Source organism: Vitis riparia, chromosome 1 (assembly GCF_004353265.1).
Source record: "Vitis riparia cultivar Riparia Gloire de Montpellier isolate 1030 chromosome 1, EGFV_Vit.rip_1.0, whole genome shotgun sequence".
NCBI lineage: Eukaryota > Viridiplantae > Streptophyta > Magnoliopsida > Vitales > Vitaceae > Vitis > Vitis riparia.
The window spans coordinates 13,857,452-13,873,730 of NC_048431.1; the positions used below are offsets into that span (position 1 = coordinate 13,857,452).

General features: G+C 38.3%; 3 protein-coding genes across 3 annotated transcripts; 2 read left to right on the forward strand and 1 right to left on the reverse strand.

Moving 5' to 3' along the window:
• Positions 1-3,921: 3,921 nt before the first annotated feature.
• Positions 3,922-6,169, reverse strand: LOC117920376 (uncharacterized protein DDB_G0290685-like). The gene is made up of 4 exons (XM_034837862.1): positions 6,044-6,169; positions 5,605-5,990; positions 4,312-5,486; positions 3,922-4,280 (listed from the first exon to the last, which is right to left on the reverse strand). Exons 1-4 carry the CDS (start codon positions 6,167-6,169, stop codon positions 3,922-3,924), a joined length of 2,046 nt encoding a protein of 681 aa, XP_034693753.1.
• Positions 6,170-6,182: 13 nt separating this feature from the next.
• On the forward strand, positions 6,183-12,610 carry LOC117920385. Its single transcript, XM_034837874.1, has 3 exons — positions 6,183-6,577; positions 6,786-7,753; positions 11,076-12,610. Exons 1-3 carry the CDS (start codon positions 6,183-6,185, stop codon positions 12,608-12,610), a joined length of 2,898 nt encoding a protein of 965 aa, XP_034693765.1.
• A 36-nt stretch (positions 12,611-12,646) lies between these two features.
• LOC117920391 lies at positions 12,647-15,625 on the forward strand. Its single transcript, XM_034837885.1, has 3 exons — positions 12,647-12,859; positions 14,571-14,626; positions 14,974-15,625. Exons 1-3 carry the CDS (start codon positions 12,647-12,649, stop codon positions 15,623-15,625), a joined length of 921 nt encoding a protein of 306 aa, XP_034693776.1.
• Positions 15,626-16,279: the final 654 nt, after the last annotated feature.

Consider the following 16,279-nt stretch of genomic DNA (forward strand, 5'->3'; position numbering starts at 1 on the left):
ACTTATTTGTTTGTTCCTTTCCTTTCCCATCACTAGGACATCATCATCACTGTTACTGTCACTGTTACATTTACCGTTGCTGTTATCGTAACCGTAATTATCACCATTATCGTCAATGTTACCATCACCGTTATCATGACCCTAACTGTAATCGTCACCGTTATCGTAACAGTTACTGTCACCATCACCGTCACCGTTACTATTACCATTACCGTTACTGCTACCATTATAGTTACTGTTATCGTAACCGTTACCGTCACTATCACTGTTACTGTCAGTGTCACCGTTACTATCACCATTATCGTTACCATTACCATTACCATTGGAGTCACCGTCACCGTTATTGTGACCATCATCGTGACCATTATGGTCATCGTTATCGTGACCGTTATGATCACCATTATCGTCACTATGATCATCACTGTTACCATTACCGTTACCCTTACCCTTACCATCACATTACCATTATCGATACCATCACCGTTACCGTTACCATTACTGTTACCGCCACCGTCACTGTCACCGTTACCGTTACCATTACCGTTATCTTTACTGTTACCGTTACCGTTACTATTACCATTATCGTTAATGTTTCTATTATTGTTACCGTCACCATTACCGTTACTGTTACCATCACAGTAACTGTAACCGTCACTGTTACCTTGACCGTGATCGTTACCGTATCCATTACCATAACCATCACCGTGACCGTCATCATTACAGTCACCATTTCCGTTACCGTTACTATCACCGTTACCATTATTGTTACTATTATCGTCGACGTTACCTTACCGTTACTGTTACCGTGGACGTTACCTTACTGTTACAGTTATTGTTACCGTTAACATTACTTTTACCGTTACCGTTACCATTACTATCACCATAACCGTTATAGTGACCATTACCGTTATCGTCACCTTTACCATCACCATTACCGTTACCATTTACCATCACCATTATCGTGACCATTACCATCACTGTCATCGTGACCATTACCGTCACCGTCACTATCCCCGTTACCGTTACCGTCACTATCACTGTCACCATTACCGTTACCATTATCGTCAAAGTTACTGTTACCATCACCGTTAAAGTCATCGTGACCATTACCATCACCATTACTGTTACCGTTACTCTTTCTGTTATTGTTACTGTCATCGTTACCGGTACTGTTACCATTAACGTAATCTGTACCGTGATTGTGATCATCAATGTTATCGTCACCATGACCATGACCGTTACCACCATCGTGACTGTCACCGTTACCGTCTTCGTTACTGTCACTGTCTCCATATAGTTACCGTTACCATCACCGTCACTACGACATTGACCGTTACCGTTACTGTCATTATTACCGTTACCGTCACCGACACGTTAGCATCATCGTTACCATTACTATTACTGTCACTGTCATCATTACCATTACCGTTACCGTCACCATAATCGTTACCATGATTGTTACCGCCACCGTTACTATCACCGTAACCGTTATTGTAACCATTATCGTAACTGTTACCATAATCATTACCGTCACCATTATCGTAATTATTACCGTCACCATTATAGTCACTATTACCATTACTCTCATCGTCACCCTCAACGTTACCATTACAATTACCGAAACCATTACCATTACCGTTACTGTTACTGTCACTAGTATAGTCACCGTCACTGTTACCGTGATCGTTGCTGTGACTATTACCGTTAGTGTAATACCTAGCACTAATGAATTAAATAGGCAATAATGATTATCTTAGTATTTAATTTTAAACGTGCTTAATTAGTGTTAAAACTAGTTTAGTGTTAATCCTGATTACTGATGAATTAAAGTGTTAATTGAGATTAGTTAATGAATTAACCATGCTTATTAGGTTTTTAGGGGCTGATTATAGTTTTGAAAACCTAAAAGACTAATGGGCAATTATGGGTTTTATTTTTTATAACTTGAAGGACTAAAGTGCAAAATTGGGAAGTTGGAGTTAGTGGAAGCCAAGTGGCATGCCATCTCCTACTTGGGGTGGATTGCCTCCTACTTGGCTGCATGGAGAGCCCTATATAAGGGTCTACAACTCGTTTTGCACCATTTTAGCCGCAACAACTTGGGTTAGAGAGAGAATCTAGAGAGAGAAAGTGTAGATTTGAGGTAAGCAAGTTGTTTAATTTAGTAATATTGGTTTATTTTGGTTCCTAATGGTATGTTGAAACAAATTAACGGTGAAATTTGTGTAAAAGTTGAGTGTAATTAGCTATAAACATGTTTTAGTTAAAAATCACAATTAATTAAGGGTTAAAGTATTTTAGCTTAAATATTTTATTAATGATAAGATTAGCATAAATCTTTGTATAATGTTGTTTAATTGAAAAATAGATTAGTAAACATGTGATTAATTAGGTTATTTGGACACTTGGGATTTGTTAATGGGTTAGGCTTTAAGAAAAAAAATCAAAACAATTAGTGTTTGGTAATTAATTAGGGAATATTAATATGCATTGTAAATATTGTTTAATTCAATTCAAATTTTATTTGAAAACCTATAGGCATGTGGATTAGAGAATATTAGAATTAAAAATTAGCATCAGTAAATTGTATACATTTTTATCGTTAGGAAGTCTAAATTATGTGTTTCATTTCAGTTCCTTGTAATAGGTAAAGATTGCCTACATAGAAGAATCACAGAGGGAAAGTCCGTGTAAGGTAGGGAATTTTATGCTATCCCATAGTGTATCTAATTTCTTTTCTTGAAACATTTATTGGAAATTTCATATCATTTCTATGCTTTTGTAAAATGTTTTAATGTGTCATTGCATCTCCGTTTATTGTGTTGAAATGTTACATTGAGATTGGAACACAGATTGGTATGAAGATTCATGGTTCAATGTTGTGGAAATGGTTCATGGTGTGGTTGAATTGACAAAAGGATTGGAATAATCACAGATGATATTCAGAGAATTGATTGGTGGGAAGTATTTATGTGATGCTATAAGCATTATCTTTTGATATATTGTTTATGTGGGACCATGGGTCCTTGGGTGAAAGTCCCTAAAGCCCTTGAGGAAGACACTCCGATGTGGGTGTATGGGGTTGGTCCTGCCCCTAGGTTTTAGTCTCTAAAGACACGAGGTTGCTCCTACCCTTGGGTATGAGTCCCAAAAGACACGAGGTATGACTTGCCCTTGGGTGATGTCCCAGAATAGCCATTATTATATTGACCGTGTATCTTGTGGAGCATTGATATCTGATATATATATATATATATATTGGTGGGGGTGAACAGTTTATCAGTTATGAAAGGATGGACAATGAAAAGCAAATATGAAACCAACAAACATACATGTTCGACATGATTGCATATTTTTTAATGGTTACAAAATGTTTATCATGCATGCTATTACATGTTTAATTCAAAGTTTTTAAGGGTATGCTTAGGATGGTTATAAACTTTCCTACTGAGTTGTGAACTCACCCCATCCCCTTCCACCTTTAGATGCAGGTCAGAAGGCCAATGTAGGAAATAATGCTTGAGCATTGCTTTACTGTGAATGAATGCTCTTTACTTGCATTGATAGTGTTTTGAGGCTTTGCCTTTGTAATTAAAGACTGAATCTTTTTGTAGGAATGATGTAATATATATATTTGTTAGGTACACTTGTAGTATGGGCTACCCGTAGTGAACCATGGGGTTTTGGTATATGCAAATTAATGTAGTACAAGTTTCTTTTGTGAAACGAAACATATTTTGTTAATTAATAGTTACGAAGTTCAAAACAAGATGCACTCTTTATAATAGGTTTTGCATATCCTCCTTTTGCACAAAATCAAGAAGGAACTCAACATTTAAATTTTTTATCCCCATATCTTTGAGAGAACTTATATTGTATTTGAGTATCAATTGTTTAGTCAAAAAAAAAAAAAAAAAAAACCTAAGGTGTGACTGTTATTGTTACTGTCACCGTCACCGTTGCCGTGACCGTCACCGTTACTATTACTGTTACAGTCACCATTTTCGTTATCGTTACTATTATTGATACTGTTACCAGCACCATTACCGTTTCCGTGACCGTAACCATTACCGTCACCTTTACTGTGAGCGTTACAGTGACCATGATCGTTACCGTAATGTTACTATCACCTTCACCGTTACCGTTACCCTTACTATCACTGTAATAGTTACTATAATCATTACCGTAATCGTTATCGTCATCATTACCGTCACCATCATCGTTACCGTCACCATTACCATTACCATTTTCGTTATTGTTACAGTGATCATTTAACGTTACTGTTACCGTTACAGTGAATGTCATCATTACCGTTACCATCACTGTTACTGTCACCATTGCCATCATCGTTACCATCACCGTTATCATTACTATCACCCTCACCCTTACCATTACCATTACCGTTACTGTCACCGTCACCGTCATTGTTACCATTGTCGTTACCATAAGCATAACCATTAAAGTGATCGTTATCATGACAGTTACCATTATCATCACTATTATCGTCATCGTTACCGTCACTGTTGTCGTAACCATTACTATCACAGTTACTGTCACCGTTACCGTCACTGCTACCATCACCATTACTATCACCGTTACCAACAGTGTTATCGTCGTCTTTACCATAATCATCACTATTACTGTTACCATCATTGTTACCATCACCACTTTCGTGACCATTACCATCACCGTTACCGTCACCATCATCGTTATCGTTACACTCATCATCACCATTACCGTCATCGGGACCACTACCGTCACCATTATCATTTCCGTCACTATTACTATCACTGTTACCATCATCATGACCATTATTATTACCGCTACCGTTACTGTCATCGTGACTATTATTGTCATCAATGTTACTGTCATCGTGACCATTACTGTCACCATTACCGTTACCATCATCGTCACCATTACCGTCATTGTGACCATTAATGTCACTATTACTGTTGCTGTTATCATTACTGTCAAAGTTACCATCATCGTTACCATTACCGTCACTGTTAACGTCATCATGACCATTACTGTCACTATTATCGTTAACATCACTATTAACGTCAAAGTCACCATTACGGCTACTATCACCATTATCATTACTATCACCATCCGCGATACCGTTAATATCACCGTTACCCTTACCGTTACCGTCACCATAACCGTTACTGTCACCATTACAGCTACCGTCACCGTTACTGTTAACGTTACAGCTACCATCACCGTTACCATTACTGTTATCGTCACTATTACCATCACTATCACCGTCATTGTTACCATCACTGTCACCGTTACCGTCAGGGTTATCGTCATTGATACCGTTATCGTTATCGCCACCGTTACCGTTACTATTACCATTACTCTTTCTATTATCGTTATCATTATCGTTACCGTCATCGTGATCGTGATCGTTACCGCTACCGTCACTGTCACCGTTACTGTCATTGTTACCGTTATCGTCATCATCATCTTTACTGTTATTGTCACCACTACAATTACCGTTACCGTCACCGTTACCATTATCATTTTCACCATTGTTACCATCACCATTATCTTTAACATTACCGTTACTATTACCATCACTGTTACCAATACCATTACTGCTACCGCGTCACCGTCACCTTCATCATTATCGTCACCGTCATTGATACCATCATCGTTTTCGTCACTGTTACCGTCACATTATCTTTAACATTACCATTACTGTTACCGTCACTGTTACCGTGATTGTTACCAATATCGTTACTGTGACTGTGACCATTACCGCAATCGTAACTCTTACTGTTACCGTTATTGTCACCGTTACTGTGACCATCACCGTTACCGTTAGCATCACCGTCATTGTTACCATCACCATCACCATCACCATTACCGCCACCGTCACCATTACCATCGTCGTTTAAGTCATCGTTATTAGAATAGTTTCTATCACCGTTACCGTCACCGTCATCATCACCGTTATCATTACCGTTACCGTTACAGTGGCCGTTACTCTTACTGTTACCATTATCATTACTGTTACTATTACCGTTACTGATACACTCACCGTTACTGTTATCCTCACTATTACTGTTACCGTCACTATCCGCGTTACCATTACTGTCACCGTTACCATTATCATCACCATTACCGTTATTGTGATCGTCACCGTGACAAGTACCATTATCGTCATCGTTATCGTCACCATGACCATCACCGTTACTGTTACCATGACTGTCATTGTGACCGTCTCCGTCACCGTCACCATGACCATGACCATTACCGTCACTGTGACCGTCTCTGTCACTATTACCGTCATGGTCATGGGCACTGTGATCATCACCGTGACCATCAATGTTACAATCACTGCTACCGTCATCGTTACCATTACCGTTGCCATAATCGTTATCGTTATCATCACCGCTACTATCACCGTTACCGTCCTCATTACTCTCACCGCTACCATTATCGTTATCGTCACTGTTATCGATACTGTTACTGTCACGTTCACCGTTACTGTTATCGTTACCTTTACCATTATCGTAACCGTTACTGTCATCGTTACGTCACCATCACCATTACCGTTATTGTCAACGTTATTGTAATCGTTACCGTTATTGTAACCATTACTATCATCTTATCGTCATCGTCATCGTTACAATTATCATTACAGTTACCGTTGCCATCACCATTATCGTCACCTTTACCGTCACCGTTACCATTACCATTATCGTAACCATTACTGTCATTGTTATCGTCATCGTTATCATATCCATTACCGTCATCGTTACCGTCACCATTACTGTCAGTGTTACCATCACCGTCACCGTTACCGATACTGTCAATGTTACAATCAATGTCACCGTTATTATTACCGTCACTGTTACAGTAACTGTTACCGTTACCATCGCCATTATCGTTATCGTTACCATTACAGTCAGCGTTATCGTTACTGTCATCATTTCCGTTACCGTCACGGTCACCGTCACCATTATCGTCACTATTACCGTAACTGTTACTGTTATCGTAATCGCTACTGTCACCGTTACTATTACCGTTACCGTCATCGTTATCGATATTGTTACTATCACCTTCACCGTTATTGTTACCATTACCGATATTGTTTTTATCAATGTCACTGTTATCGTTTTCGATATCGTTACCATTATTATCACCATTATCCTCATAGTTACCATCACCGTTATTGTGACAGTCATCGTAATCGACACGATCACCGTGATCATCATCGTCACTGCCACCTTTACCATCACTGTTATCGTCACCGTTACAGTCACTGTTACCTTCACCATTAAAGTCACCGTCACCACCGTTTTCGTTATTGTCACCGTTATCGATACTTTTACGGTCACCGTTACCATCATTGTCACAGTTATCGTTACCGTTACGATAACCATCACCGTTATAGTTACGATAACTGTCACCGTTATCGTCACCGTCCCATCACTATCACCCATTACCTTTATTGTTACTGTTTGCGTTATTGTTATCGTCATCGTCACTGTCACCGTTACCGTTACTGTCACCATCATTGTTACCATTATCATGATCATTATTGTCACTGCTACCGTTACCATAATCATGACCATTACCGTCACCATCACCGTTATCGTCATTGTGACCATTACTGTCACCATTACCATTACCATCACCGTTACCATTACCGTCACCGTTACCGTTACCTTTACTGTCACCGTTACCGTTACCGTCACCTTCACCGTTACCGTCATCGTGACCCTTACCGTTACCGTTTTTCACTGTTACTCTATTCAATTTTCTGTAATCCACACATAACCGCAAGGATCCATCCTTCTTCTTTATAAACAATACTGGAGCACCCCAAGGTAAGGTACTAGGTGAATAAACCCTTTAGTTTGCAACTCCTGCTACTGAATGTTCAATTCCTTAAGTTCAACTGGAGCCATCCTATATGGAGCTATTGATATTGGATCTGTACCTGGATACAATTCAATAGAAAAATCCATCTCTCTGTGAGGAGGTAAACATGGCAATTATTTAGGAAAAACATCAGCAAATTCACAAACCATTGGAATACAATCTATAGTTGTCATCTTTTTGCTTCCTCCCTTCATATTAAAAAGAAAATAGTGCCCGCCATCCTTTCTTGACCACTTGTCATCCAGGTTTCGAATTAGTGGAATAAATGTAAGCCTTCTATCACCGTAGAGACTCAAATATGAACCAAAAGAGGTTTGGAGTGTTACTTTCTTCAGATAACAATCTAACATAGCATGATGCCAGGCAAGCCAATCCATCCCCACAATTACATCAAAGGATGAAATATCAAGAAGAACCAAATCCATTGTAACTTCAAGACCCCCAATATAAAGTACACAAGCACAACACATCCACTTGGTTTCCACCTTACCACCCATAGGAGTCTAAACACATAATGAACAATGAAGGGGAACAAATTCTATGTCTAGCATGGAGGCAAATGATGCAGAAATAAAAGAGTGGGTAGCTCCTGGATCAAATTAAACATGTGCCCAAGTACTAAAATATAAGATCATACCTTCCACCAAGGCATTTGACTCTGCATTTTGTGACCCTATTGCATAAAATCTCCCTTGTTGCTCTTGCTCTAGCTTCCTTCCAGGCTTCCCCTGTCTAAAGTTTCGTTCCCCTTAAAGGTTGCCTTCCTTGGATTCGTGGGTTCATCTGCTGAAACTGTCGTTGAGATGGCTAGTATGCAAGTCGTTGAAATTTTGGGCACTCCCTCCTAAGATGTCCCACCTCACCACATTCATAACATCTCCTTGGTCCCTTGCCCCAATCTATAGTCCCACTATACTGCTCTTGTTTTCTTGGTTGTTGTTGGGGATGAGTCACTTTTGGGTGCTTGAAATCTCGTTCTCATTTTTTTGAACCACCAAACCTAGAATTTATGCTTCTCAACCTTTGAGCTTCCCCCATTTCCCTTTCTATAACCAAAGCCCTTGCCACAACCTCACTGTAAGTACGAAGCATGAAGGGAGCGACTTGTGCTCTAATGTTCAATCTCAACCCCTCTTGGAATTGTTCAGCTCGCATTTGTTCATCTGCAACCACATTCGGAGCATATCTAGATAGTTGTGTAAACTTTGCTGCATGTTTAGTCACTGTCATGTTCCTTTGAACCAAGTGTATAAATTCAGCTCTTTTTTGTCTTCTAACGGCCTTTGTAATTAGATAAAAGCAACTCCTCAAATTGCATCCAAACCATCTTAGTTACATCCTGAGTAGTCTTGATCATATCCCACCAGTTGTCAGCTTCATCCCTTAACATGAAGGAAGCTAAAGAAACTTTGCTTTCCTCAGGCATTGCCATTACATCCAGTATTTTCTTTATTTCTTTCATCCAATTCTCAGCTTCAAGAAAATTAGGCCCACCCCGAAAGATACACGATCAATATAAGAATGACTATTCTGAGACATCACCCAAGGGCAAGTCATACCCTGTGTCTTTTGGGACTCATACCCAAGGGCAGGACCAACCCCGTGTCTTTAGGGACTAAAACCCAGGGGCAAGACCAACCCCATACACCCACATTGGAGTGTCTTCCTCGAGGGCTTTAGGGACTTTCACCCAAGGACCCACGGTCCCACATAAACAATATATCAAATGATAATGCCTGTAGCATCACATAAAAAACTTCCCACCAATCAATTCTCTGAATATCATCTATGATAATTCCATATCCTTCTTGCAATGCAACCACACCATGAACCATTTCAACTACACAAAACCATGAATCTTCATACCAATATACGTTCCAATATCATGGTAACATTTCAATGCAATAAACCGAAATGCAATGACACATTAAAACATTTTATGAAATCATAGAAATAACATGAAATTCCAACAAATGATTCAAGGAAAGAAAGCAGATACACCATAGAATAGCATAAAATTCCCTACCTTACACCAGTTTCCTTTTTGTTTTTCTTCTACGTAGGCGATCTTTGCCTCATATTCTCTAATCTATATACCTATATGTTTTCAAATCAAATTTGAATTGAATTAAACAATATTTACAATGCATATTAATTTCCCTAATTAATTACCAAACACTAATTGTTTTGATTTTCTTAAAGCCTAACCCATTAACAAATCCCAAGTGTCCAAATAACTTGATTAATCACATGTTTACTAATCTATTTTTCAATCAAACCAAATTAAACAAAGATTTATGCTTACCTTACCATTAATAAAATACTTAAATTAAAATACTTTAATCCTTAATTAGTTGTGATTTTTAACTAAAACATGTCTAATTAAACTAAACTTTTACACAAATTTTACCGTTAATTCTTTTCAGCATACCATTAGGAACCAAAATAAATGAAAATTACAAAATTAAACAACTTGCTTACCTCAAATCTACACTTTCTCTCTCTAGATTCTCTCTCTAACCCAAGTTGCTGTAGGTGAAATGGTGGAAAACGAGCTGCAGTCCCCTTATAAAGGAGTCTCCATGCAACCAAGCATGAGGTGGCAGCCCACATGGCTGCCACCAATCAACCCAAGTAGGAGGTGGCATTCCACTAACTCCAATTTCCATATTTTGCACTTTAGTCCTTCAAGTTATCAAAAATAAAACCCATAATTGCCCATTAGTCCTTTAGGTTTTCATAACCCTAATCAACCCCTAAGACTCTAATAAGCATGCTTAAGTCATTAACTAATCCCACTTAACCTTAATCAAAGTTTAATTCATAATTAAACAAGATTAGCATTAAACTAGTTTTTACATCTAATTAAGCATGCTTAAAGTTAAGTACTAAGATAATCATTATTGCCTATTTAATTCATTAGTACTAGGTGTTACAATTATTGTTATCGTCACCGTTACCGTTACCGTCATCGTGACTGTGACTGTTACCGTTACTCTCATCGTCTCTTTACTATTACCGTTATTATCACGATCATCGTTACCGTTACCATCATTGTAACCATTGCCGTCACCGTTTTCGTCATTGTTATCGTCACCATTATCTTTAACATTACTGTTATTGTTACCATGACCATTACAAATACCGTTATTGCTACCGCGTCACCGTCATCGTTACCGTAGTCATTTCCGTCACTGTTACCGTCACCATTATCTTTAACATTACCGTTACTATTACCATCACCGTTATTGTGACTGTTACTACTATCATCACTGTTATCGTGATTGTTACCGTGACCGTGACCGTTACCATTACTGCAATCGTAACTCTTACTATTACCGTTATCATTACTGTCACCGTTACCATCGCCGTTATCAGAACCATTTCTGTCACTGTTACCGTCACCGTTACCGTTACAATTACCATCACCGTTACTATTATCGTTATCGTTATCGTCACCGTTACCGTTATCGTTACTATTACCGTCACCGTTACCATTACCGTTACTGTTACCATCACCGTTATTGTTACCGTCGTCGTTACCGTTATTGCTACTGTCACCGTTACTAATACACTCACCGTTACCGTTATCGTCGCTATTATTGTTACCGTCACTTTCACCATCACCGTCCCCATTACCATTACCGTTACTATCACCGTCATCGTTACCACTACTGTTACTGTTATTGTCATTGTTACTGTTACCGTCACTTTCACCATCACCGTCCCCGTTACCATTACCGTTACTATCACTGTCACCATTACCACTACCGTTACCGTTACCGTTACCGTCACTGTTACTGTTACCGTCACTTTCACCATCACCGTCCCCATTACTATTACCGTTACTATCATTGTCACCGTTATCACTACCGTTACCGTTATCGTCACCATTACAGTTATCGTGACCGTTACCGTGACAAGTACCGTTATTGTCATCGTGACCATCATTGTTACTGTCACTGTGACAATCTCCATCACCGTTATCGTAACCGTCACCATCACGGTCACGGTCACCGTTACTATAACAATCATGGCCACAATCACCATCATCATCACCGTGACCATCAATGTTACAGTCACCGCTACTGTCACTGTTATCGTTACCATTACCGTTACTGTTGTCGTAACCATTACCGTTATCGTCACCGCTACATTCACCATTACTGTCCCCGTTACTCTCACCGTTACTGTTATCATTACTGTCATTGTTACCATCACCGTTATTGTCACTGTTACTGATACTGTTACTGTCACCTTCACTGTTACCGTTACCATTACCATTACCATTATCGTAACCGCTATTATCATTGTTACTGTCACCATCACCGTTACCGTCACCGTCACCGTTACTATCACTGTTACTGTTACCGTTATCGTAACCATTACTATCATCGTTATCGTCACCGTTATAGTTACCATTATTATCACCGTTACTATCACCATTACCGTCACCATTATCCATACCGTTACCATTACCGTCATCGTCACCATTACCATTATCGTAACCGTTACTATCATCGTTATTGTCACTATTACCATCACTGTTATCACCACCATTACCGTAAGCATTACAGTCACCGTCATCATTATCATTACTGTTATCGTCACCGTCACTGTTATCGATACTATCAACGTTACCGTCACTGTTATAACTAACGTCACCATTATCGTTACCATACCATCACCATTACCGTTAATATTACTGTTACCGTAACCATTACTGTTACCATCACAATTATTCGTTACCGTTATGGTTACCATCATTGTTATCGTTATCGTCACCGTCACTGTCACTGTTACCATTACCGTTACTGTCATTATTACCGTAACCGTTATCGTAACCATTACTATCATCTTTACCATCACTGTTACTGTCATCGTCACCGTTATTGTCACCGTTACAGTTACCGTTATTGTTACAATCATCATTACTTTCACTGTTACCGTCACCTTCACCGTCACTGTTATTGTCACACCCCGATTTTTTTTTTTTTTTAATTGAACAATTGGTACTCAAATATAATATAAGTGCTCTCAAAGATATGGGGATACAATAATTTAAATGTTGAGTTCCTTCTTTATTTTGTGCAAAAGGAGGATATGCAAAACCTGTTATAAAGAGTGCATCTTGTATTAAACTTCGTAATTATTAATTAACAAAATATGCTTCGTTTCACAAAAGAAACTTGTACTACATTAATTTACATATACTAAAACCCCATGGTTCAATACGGGTAGCCCATACTACAAGTGTACCTAACAAATATATATATTACATCATTCCTACAAAAAGATTCAGTCTTTAATACAATGGCAAAGCCTCAAAACACTATCAATACGAGCAAACAACATTCAATCACAGTAAAGCAATGCTCAAGCATTATTTCCTCTTCCATCTTAAGCATACCCTTAAAAACTTTGAATTAAACATGTAATAACATGCATGATAAACATTTTATAACCATTAACAAATATGTAATCATGTCAAACATGTATGCATGTGTTTGCTGGTTTCATCTTTGCTTTTCCTCGTCCATCATTTCACAACTGATAAACTGTTCACCCCCACCAATCTATATATCGGATATCAATGCTCCACAAGATACGTGGTCAATATAATAATGACTATTCTGGGACATCACCCAAGGGTAAGTCATACCCCATGTCTTTTGGGACTCATACCCAATGGCAGGACCAACCCCATACACCCACATTGGAGTGTCTTCCTTGAGGGCTTTAGGGACTTTCACCCAAGGACCCACATAAACAATATATCAAAAGATAATGTCTGTAGCATCACATAAACACTTCCCACCAATCAATTCTCTGAATATCATCTGTGATTATTCCTTATACTTCTGTCAATGCAACCACACCATGAACCATTTCTACAACATTGAACCATGAATCTTCATACCAATATGCATTCCAATCTCAATGTAACATTTCAACACAATAAACCGAGATGCAATGACACATTAAAACGTTTTACGAAATCATAGAAATGACATGAAATATCCAATCAATGTTTCAAGAAAAGAAATCAGATACACTATGGGATAGCATAAAATTCCCTACCTTACACGAACTTTCCCTCTGTGATTCTTCTATGTAGGCGATCTTTACCTATTATAAGGAACTTAAATTAAACACATAATTTAGACTTCCTAACGATGAAAATTTATACAATTTACTATTGCTAATTTTTAATTCTAATAATCTCTAATCTACATGCCTACAGGTTTTCAAATCAAATTTGAATTGAATTAAACAATATTTACAATACATATTAATATTCCCTAATTAATTACTAAACACTAATTGCTTTGATTTTCTTAAAGCCTAACCTATTAACAAATCCCAAGTGTCCAAATAACCTAATTAATCACATGTCCACTATTCTATTTTTCAATTAAACCAAATTAAACAAGATTTATGCTGAGCCATTAATAAAATGCTTAAGCTAAAATACTTTAATCCCTAATTAATTGTGATTTTTAACTAAAACATATTTATAGCTAATTTCACTCAACTTTTACACAAATTTTACCGTTAATTTGTTTCAGCATACCATTAGGAACAAAAATAAACCGAAATTACAAATTAAACAACTTGCTTACCTTAAATCTACACTTTCTCTCTCTAGATTCTCTCTCTAACCCAAGCTGTTGCAGCTAAAATGGTGCAAAACGAGCTATTGGCCTTTATATAGGGCTCTCCATGCAGTCAAGTAAGAGGTGGCAGCCATGTGGCCTACCACTAGCCCATCCAAGTAGGAGCTGGCATGCCACTTGGCTTCCACTAACTCCAACTTCCCAATTTTGCACTTTAGTCCTTCAAGTTATCAAAAATAAAACCCATTATTGCCCATTAGTTCTTTAGGTTTTCAAAACTATAATCAACCCCTAAAAACTAATAAGCATGGCTAAGTCATTAACTAATCTCAATTAACCTTAATCAAACTTTAATTCATAATTAAACAGGATTAACACTAAACTAGTTTTAACATCTAATTAAGCACGTTTAAAGTTAAGTACTAAGATAATCATTATTGTCTATTTAATTCATTAGTGCTAGGTATTATAGTTACTATCACCTTTACCATCACCATTATCGATACCATTACCATCATCGTTACCGTTATCTTTACCATTACCGTTATCATAACCGTTATGTCATTGTTACTGTCATCGTTATCGTATCCGTTACCATCATCGTTATCGTCACTGTTACCGTCATCGTTATCGTCACCGTTACCATTATCGTTACCGTTACTATTACCGTCATCGCCATTGTCACCGTTATCGTTACCATCACCGTTACCATTACCATTACCATCGCCATTATTGTTACTGTTACCGTCAGCGTTACTGTTACCATCACCGTTACCATTACCGTTACCGTCCGCGATACCGTTTCTGTCACCGTCAACCTTACTGTTATCGTTACGGTCACCGTCACCATCACTGTTACCATCACTAGCATCATTGTTATTGTCATTGTTACCATCACTAATATTGTAATTGTTACCGTTATTGTAACCACTGCTGTCACCATTACCATCCTCGTTACTGTCACCATTACCGTTATTGTTAACATCATCGTTACCGTCACCGTTACTGATACTGTTACTGTCACCTTCACTGTTATGGTTACCATTACCATTATCGTAACCGTTACTTTCACTATTACCATTACTGTTACTATCACTGTCATCGTTACAGTTTAAAATATTGTTACAGTTATCGTAACCGTTACTATCACCATTATTGTCATAGTAATCGACACCATCACCGTCACCGCCACCGTCATCGTCACCGTTATCGATACTTTAATAGTCATCGTCACCGTTACTATAATCATCACAGTTACCTTTACTGTTACGATTATCGTCACCGTCACCCATTACCTTTACTGTTATTGTTTGCGTTATTGTTACCATCACCGTCACGATTGCTGTCATCGTGACCATTCTTGTCACCGTTACCATTACCGTCACTGTCACGGTTATCGTCACCGTCACGATTACCGTCACCGTTACCATTACCATCACCTTTACCGTTATCGTTATCGTGACCCTTACCGTTACCATTATCATTACCGTCACCATTATCATGACCGTCACCGTTACCATTACTGTCACTGTTAACGTCATCGTGACCATTACCGTTACTGTCACTATTAACGTCAATGTCACCATCATGGTTATCGTTACTGTAATCGTTACCGTCCGTGATACCGTTACTATCACTGTTACCGTGACCGTGACCGTAATAGTTACTGTCACCATCACCATTACTATCATCATCACTGTTACTATTACCGTTACAACTACCATCACCGTTACTGTTACAGTAATCGTTACCGTTATCGTTATTGTTAT

Coding starts and splice junctions, on each gene's coding strand:
- LOC117920385 (XM_034837874.1), top strand. CDS start 6,183: ATGACCATCACCGTTACTGTTACCATGACTGTCATTGTGACCGTCTCC. Junction 6,578..6,785: donor CCGTTATTGTCAACGTTATT/GTAATCGTTACC, acceptor CATTACTGTCAG/TGTTACCATCACCGTCACCG. Junction 7,754..11,075: donor TACCGTTACCGTTTTTCACT/GTTACTCTATTC, acceptor TCGTTACCGTAG/TCATTTCCGTCACTGTTACC.
- LOC117920376 (XM_034837862.1), bottom strand. CDS start 6,169: ATGACGATAATGGTACTTGTCACGGTGACGATCACAATAACGGTAATG. Junction 5,487..5,604: donor ATGAAGGTGACGGTGACGCG/GTAGCAGTAATG, acceptor CGGTAATTGTAG/TGGTGACAATAACAGTAAAG. Junction 4,281..4,311: donor CAGTAACAGTGATGGTAACG/GTAATGATGACA, acceptor TAACGGTAACAG/TAACGTTAAATGATCACTGT.
- LOC117920391 (XM_034837885.1), top strand. CDS start 12,647: ATGGTTACCATCATTGTTATCGTTATCGTCACCGTCACTGTCACTGTT. Junction 12,860..14,570: donor CCGTCACCTTCACCGTCACT/GTTATTGTCACA, acceptor AAGCTGTTGCAG/CTAAAATGGTGCAAAACGAG. Junction 14,627..14,973: donor AGGGCTCTCCATGCAGTCAA/GTAAGAGGTGGC, acceptor CATTAGTGCTAG/GTATTATAGTTACTATCACC.